The 7,001-nt window shown below is 34.8% G+C and overlaps 1 protein-coding gene across 4 annotated transcripts; it reads left to right on the forward strand.

Annotated features, from left to right (window-relative positions):
* LOC109325429 (mediator of RNA polymerase II transcription subunit 15-like) lies at positions 543 to 6,021 on the forward strand. 4 transcript variants are annotated; one of them, XM_019557809.1, is made up of 11 exons: positions 543 to 717; positions 817 to 945; positions 1,318 to 1,396; positions 1,524 to 1,622; positions 2,302 to 2,415; positions 2,932 to 3,095; positions 3,190 to 3,271; positions 3,355 to 3,440; positions 3,816 to 4,100; positions 4,678 to 5,582; positions 5,613 to 6,021. In XM_019557809.1, the coding sequence occupies exons 2-11, from the start codon at positions 836 to 838 to the stop codon at positions 5,774 to 5,776; spliced, it is 2,088 nt and encodes a 695-aa protein (XP_019413354.1). In that variant the 5' UTR covers positions 543 to 717; positions 817 to 835; the 3' UTR covers positions 5,777 to 6,021. The 4 variants fall into 4 exon arrangements, with proteins under 4 accessions (XP_019413354.1, XP_019413355.1, XP_019413353.1 ...); XM_019557810.1 differs by having other exon boundaries at positions 4,678 to 5,243; positions 5,292 to 6,021; XM_019557808.1 differs by having other exon boundaries at positions 824 to 945; positions 4,678 to 6,021.

A 7,001-nucleotide genomic window follows, 5' to 3' on the forward strand; every position in this document is an offset into this window, starting at 1 on the left:
TTAAAAAAACAAGAAAATCCATTTACTATAATTTTCTCTTAGTAGTATATTATTATCATATAACATTCAACAAAATTGCTTAATCTTTCAACGCCTTTATTATCTTATAAAGGTGATGTTTATATATCAACACACCATATACTATTAACACATTGTTAATTATTTATGTATTAATTTGTATTGACTATTAAATAAAAATAATAGACATAAATAATATATATATATATATATATATTAAACTCTAATATTAAACATATTTTTCATTTTCAATATAGACCACATTTATTTTTTATTTAATAAGATTGAGTGGGGGGAATGAAACTTTGATGAGCGTGGTACAATGGTCATCAATTATTATTATTATTATTATAATTATTATTATTCTCTGGCACGTGTTTCACAAATTCAGAAAAGCGCGTGATGAAACAACACGTTACAAAGTCGCATATCCTTATTATATCAGAGAAAACGAAACACAGAAAAGAAGAGAGAGAAAAGAAAAGAAAAGAAAATTGGAAAATTGGAAAATTTTATTCCATAAATAAAAAGAGAAAAATTACGGGAAAAAAATCCTGTTTAAAAAAAATCCTGTTTTTTTTCTGATAAGAAAGATTAAAACTTGCACAATTGGAGAAAACAAAAACTCTCCCAGTCATTTTTTCCGTTGAAATTCTCATTCACTTGAATTCTGATAGGGTTTCATAATTCTACATCAAGGTGCTATTTTTTTATAAATTTTCCTCTAAAGTTTTGTTCTTTTTTCAATTTGTGATTTTGGGTTGTTTATTGATTTTCAATTTTGTTTCTGTTTGAAGTTTTATAGAGAAAGAGAAACATGGCTGTTTCAGCTAGTGTAGCAGTGGAGAAAGCAACCAGCGATCTTCTTATGGGACCTGATTGGACTATGAATATTGAAATTTGTGATTCCATCAATTCTAATCATTGGTAAAATTTTCAATCATAAGAAAAAAAAAGAGGAAGATGACACATCAATTTTTGAGACTTTAATGTTTTTTGCTTTTTTAGGTGTTGAATTTGATCATATCTATGATGTTTATGTTTTGTTTTTGTTTTTTAATTTTCATGTTGTCATGTGTTTTATTGAGAGATAAAAAGGGCAAAAGTTGCCCTTCTGTGTGGAGGAGGAGGGGAATAACAATTTATTATGCTAGAATCTAGGACGAGACGATTTACCGGAAATAGCATAGATTACGATGTCCAAACGAAAGAAGCATTGAAAAAACATATGATTCGGAAAATTTTACAGTTTAGATTTTAACTGTATCTTTGATGACCGCTACATGCTAAATTCCTCAGGCAGCCAAAAGATGTGGTAAAAGCTGTGAAGAAGAGATTACAACATAGGAGCTCGAAAACTCAGTTACTAGCTCTCACGGTACTTTGTTCACCATGGTCTTTTGTTATTATATTCACGCTAAGTTGTTTTTAGCTGTGCCTAATGCTTGATACAAATTCATTTGTTCGGAACTCGAGTAATGGTTTCTGGATTGTCTGCTCTCTAGCTTTTGGAGACAATGGTGAAAAACTGTGGTGATTTTGTTCACCATCAAATTGCTGAGAGGAACATATTGGACGAGATGATTAAAATCGTAAGGAAGAAGGTAAGGTGGTATCAGATGGAAACATCGGACGTATTCTGTTTTTAAATTCATATTTGATGCTTGAAACAAATTGTTATTGCACCCTTCTTGGAAATTCTGTTGTAATACACAATCTTAGAATATTGTGATCAAACATCCGTTGCATTATACATGGAAAGCAGTCTAATAGCGATGTTGGTTCAGATGCCGAACTCTCCTCGTCAATCAGTTCACCTTTTCTGTTCTCGAACTATAAAAAATATAATTTCCTGGCTTCTTTATCTTTTCGTTATCTATAACTTGGTTATTCGATAAATTGTAAATTGAAACCTCGAAGGAAATAAATAAAAATAACCAGAAGATCATGCTGCTGTTAGTCAATGTTTTTATTGACTTTATGTGATATGCAATTGCAGTTATTTTAATGTTTGGAAATCATTTTTGTTTCTCTCCACTGAACTGGCATGCTAGGGATTATTATGGTTTATTGAAAGTGTTCCGATGCGGTTGTTTATAGTAAATTTTCGTCCAAACATCATTGCCCAAATTACGCTGTTAGTTAGAAAATATAATATGATTGCATCTTGTTTTGTTGGCATCATTCTATATATGTTCAATCACCATGCTGAGCTAACTATTACTTAATCCGTATTCCGTGGTTTATCTCATCTAATTTGAAACATGTTTGGTGACACTTTAGACAGACATTCAAGTGAGAGATAAAATTTTAGTATTGCTAGACTCATGGCAAGAGGCATTTGGTGGTCCAGGTGGAAGACATCCTCAGTACTATTGGGCATATGACGAATTAAGGGTAAGTAAACGGCTTTCTAGTCAACAAGTTTTCTTATTGATTTGTAGTTTTGTACCCATTTTAATGTTGAAAGATTGACATTTATGGACATTCTTCAAAATGGTAGCCCGGTTCCTCTTTTCCATTTTAAGGGTGACATTTGACTCTTCAAATTTTTAAGAAGACACGATTTATTTTAACATTTCGTTAAGAGATTTGTATTTTGTAATCAATGGTTTGTTTGGTTAGTGAAAGTGTTTTATGTTTCCAAGAGTGAAAATATTGTATTCACTGTTTACTTCTTTACCATAAAAATCGTTGAAAATAGGAAACATAATGAAAAACAAGATGACAGATTTGCAATTATTAATTATTAACAAAAGCAGAAAATGAGGTAGAGAACATTTTCGCAAACTAAACAAACCCCAAAATTTTAATACTTCGACATCTGTAAGTCATTGTTACATATGAGTAATTCTTCAATTACTGGTAGATTATATCATCATATTATTTTATTGGATTTTGTATAAATGGCAGCGATCTGGAGTAGGGTTTCCAAAGCGTTCATCAGATGCAGTTCCAATATTTACTCCACCTCCTACCCATCCAGCAGCTAGAAATATGCAATCTGGATACGGGATGCCCGGCAATTCGTCAAAAACACTTGATGAAACAATGGCAACAGAGATCGAAAGTTTAAGGTGAAGCTCCAAATTTTTGTCTCGTTACCCTTGCTTCTGCTTCTGTTTGCTACCGATACTTCATCCTTTGACTAATTTCTCTTGAAATTCTTAGTTTGTCAAGCTTGGATTCCATGTGGGATGTTATGGACCTTTTGAGTGACATGCTACAGGCTGTCAATCCTAGTGATATTGCGGTATGTCAACAGTGTTGCTTGGGATTCCTGAGTTCTCTTCGCAACTAAGTAGTAATTATTGTTTCTTTTGTATGCTTTTGTAGGCTGTAAAAGATGAAGTAATTACTGATCTTGTTGATCGCTGTCGCACCAACCAGAAAAAATTGATGCAGATGCTAACAACAACTGGGTTAGTTCCCCTCATATTAGTATGCCGTATGGCACATACCGAAATATACTTGTCTATGATGCACCAATATTTGCATTTGCTTCCCTATGGATACGTCATACATGTCTGATATTGCTATTCTCTGATACATCAAGTATCCAAATCAATGTTTTACAAAATAAATTATAGATCCAATATTTTCCAAATGTTGTCAATGCTTTTAAAACACTGTTGGGATATGTTTTGTGTAGATCATGTAACAAAGTCACCTCTTCAGATTTTTTTACCTCACATGATATTTTGTATTCGATACTCAGTGTCGTATCTTTGCTTTATGAAGTCTGTGTTCGTAAGATATGTTGAATAATCCTCATTATCATGTTGGTTTTGATACAGGGATGAAGAGCTTCTTGGGAGAGGCCTTGAATTAAATGACTGCATTCAAACTTTGCTTGCAAGGCATGATGCAATAGCCACTCCTCTTCCTATTCAAGGTGCAAGTTCGAGCACCATGCCAATTGAAACTCGCTCTAGTGTCAATCAAACTGAAGCAAAGACCTCCAGCCCTGGTGAAGAGTTTGCTTCAACACCTAAAGCTAGCCCTCCGGCCTTAGTCTTGTCTGAAACTAGAGCCGAAAGTGATGAAGAGGAAGAAGATGAATTTGCACAGCTAGCTCGAAGGTTGGTTAAAACTAATGATAGTATATTATAAATTGATATTTCATTGCTTGTCGAACACAATTTTATTTTCCATTGCTCTTGTGATGAGTATAGGACATGGGTACTTCAAAGATGGTGACGTACCCGTATAGGTTACATACCTGATACCAGTACCCAATACTCTTGGGTACTCTTTTTAAATAGTGTGCATCTTTTTAAAACTATATCGTTTGGGCTGGAAAATAGGATTTTTTTCCTTTTTCTTCTTCCCCACCATAATACTGAATCTGAGCCACATAATTAGTTTCTCGTCATCACATCTTATGCTAGTGTTGGGTCAAGAAGCCCAAAAAAGTAAACTGTATATATAGTGACTGAATTGAAAATAAACATCACATATAGGGGACTAATTGAAACTGAGCATTACGTATAGGGACCATAAATATGCTTCAACAAATTTTTATTATCTGCAAAATTTCCTGTAAATTTTTATGATGCAACATGCATTCAACTTTGTAGGTAATGAAAATGCTCTATTATGTCATTACTTTTTTAAACCAATTATTAGTTCGGTATGAGTATTTTACCGCTGATGCAGGCACTCTAAGACAAAGACAACGGTTTCAAGAGATGCTGCAACTAACAACACAACTCCACATATGCCAGAGCCCTCGACTTCTGTCCCGTCGAATGCATTAGCTCTTACCGACCCACCTGCACCAGTTAGTACTTCTTCAAAAGATCAAGACATTATTGACTTACTAAGTATCACTTTATCCCTCACACCATCCACTCCACAAACAACTAATGCTCCACCAGTTTCAACAGAAGGGTATGCTGCTGCTACCCAAACATCGTCATATCCTGGAAACTTGTCATACAACAACAGTTATGTTGCCCCTTGGGCTCAACCTCAACCCAAGTCAGAATCTCAACCTCCAACTCCACCATCACCTCAAGAAAAGATACATACTCATTATGAATCTGAGCAATTTCTGCATCATCAACATTCTCAGCCTCAAAAACAACAATCTCAACATGTTTGGCAACAACAACAACCACCACCTCAGTCACAATTTCCGAGTCAGAATCCTCATTATAGCCCTCCTCAACAACACTTGCAACCACATCTTGAACCCCAACAATTACAACCTCATCCACAACCACAACCAAATCATTATTTACAGTCTCAGCACCAACTTCAACCGCATTCACAGCCTCGGCCTCAACCACAGCAAGAATTACAGTATCAGCCTCAACTGCAGCAACAATTACAGACTCAGCAACCTCAACCACAGTCCCAATTTCAGAATCAACATGTTCAGTATCCATCAAGTTACCCTCCTCCACCATGGGCTGCTACACCCGGATACACCAACTATCAAAACCATTTATCTGCTACAAACATGTCTTCAACTCCTCAAGCCAACACAACAGCATCACCGTATTCACCTGCACAAGGAGTTACACCTTCGCAACATAATAACTCATTTCCTTCTAGACCAATCAATCATCCTATGGGGAATTCTGGATCACAAGCTAACCCTGCGAGTATGGCCGCAACTGGACAACAAAATCAAAAGCCTTTTGTTCCATCCTACCGGTTGTTTGAAGATTTGAATGTTTTTGGAAACAACACAGATGGAAGCAGTACATCATCGTCGATGGGGCCTGGTATGGTTGGAGGGCGTAAGTGACATCATGTTGTGGCATGTAAAAAATGTGATGTGGATATATATGTTGTATATCAGTATTTTTAGGTTCTACATTTTTTGCTTTATAAAAAAAAGTACTGCTAGGTTCTTCACATTTGCAGTTTCTGTGAGTATTTTAGATTGAGATGAACTTATGCTTAAATCATAAAATTATTAGTTTGAGTGTTACCTCAGACTTAAGACTTCGAACAACTTTTGAACATAAGATTTAAGTTTGTGATAGTCGTTCTCGTTTTGAAGTTCTTCATCTTTAACATGTTACCTCAGACTTAGTCTATGCTTTATGTTATATATAGTCGGCTCTAAATGCAGATAAAAGGTGAAGGTTGTATTAACCAACATATTTTTTTATTATCGAATTTCTATGATTTTTATGGTTCACTTTAGTTGTAATGGTTATGCATCCAGTCAATTGATGGTTTTAAAATAGAAAGTGCAAAGAAGTTCATACTGGTTTGACCTGGTTGCAGTTTTGATGAAAGTGCTGCTTAAGAGGCAAATGTAGAGTAACCAAACAGAATCATATATAAGAATAAGAAGGTGAATGAAACAAACCAAGATTCTCTCCATTGCATATTCTTGAGTGCTGTAGTTGTTCTTCATGTTCAAATCTCATTAACCAAACAAGCCACCAATAGTTGGTTCAAGGTGGAGATGCATACCATCAAGCACCAGGCAGATCATATCTTAAAACTACCCTAATTCAATATATTCATGTTAGTGCTTTTTCTACCATCTGGTTGAAGTTATTGAATTTAAAATGTCACTAATTCTCCATGTAGACAATCTTTACTTTCACAATGGGTGTCACTAGGTGTACTCGGTTTCTTGCACAATACTCCCGCAACTATCCTTTCAGAATTTGTTTGCAAAACTCTTTTCAGTCAAAAATAACCCATGCGCACCATTTTTTGACCTATCACCAAATCATTATCTCTAGTAACAATGAAATGTAAAATTCACAAAGAACACGACCAATCAGGAAAGTCAATCATTAAAATAATAATATAAGAATACAATAAAAACATTCTCATATGATTGGTTTTCCCAACACTGGCATATTCTTAAGCTATTATTTTAATGGTTTCAAACCCTTCCCCTTGAGCAGTATTTAGATTGGAATCAATTACTGATATCTGTACCAGATGCACACAAGACTTTGGACGTCATATCAAAGAGACATACACCTTATGACACTAAGAGTAAG

The sequence above is a fragment of the Lupinus angustifolius genome, chromosome LG13 (assembly GCF_001865875.1).
Source record: "Lupinus angustifolius cultivar Tanjil chromosome LG13, LupAngTanjil_v1.0, whole genome shotgun sequence".
Lineage (NCBI taxonomy): Eukaryota > Viridiplantae > Streptophyta > Magnoliopsida > Fabales > Fabaceae > Lupinus > Lupinus angustifolius.

What these genes read in the sequence shown, in the direction of transcription:
- LOC109325429 (XM_019557808.1), top strand. Translation starts at nt 836, where the DNA reads ATGGCTGTTTCAGCTAGTGTAGCAGTGGAGAAAGCAACCAGCGATCTT. An exon ending in ACAGAGATCGAAAGTTTAAG is followed by an intron (nt 3,096 to 3,189) that starts GTGAAGCTCCAA and finishes TGAAATTCTTAG; the next exon opens with TTTGTCAAGCTTGGATTCCA. An exon ending in CAGATGCTAACAACAACTGG is followed by an intron (nt 3,441 to 3,815) that starts GTTAGTTCCCCT and finishes GTTTTGATACAG; the next exon opens with GGATGAAGAGCTTCTTGGGA.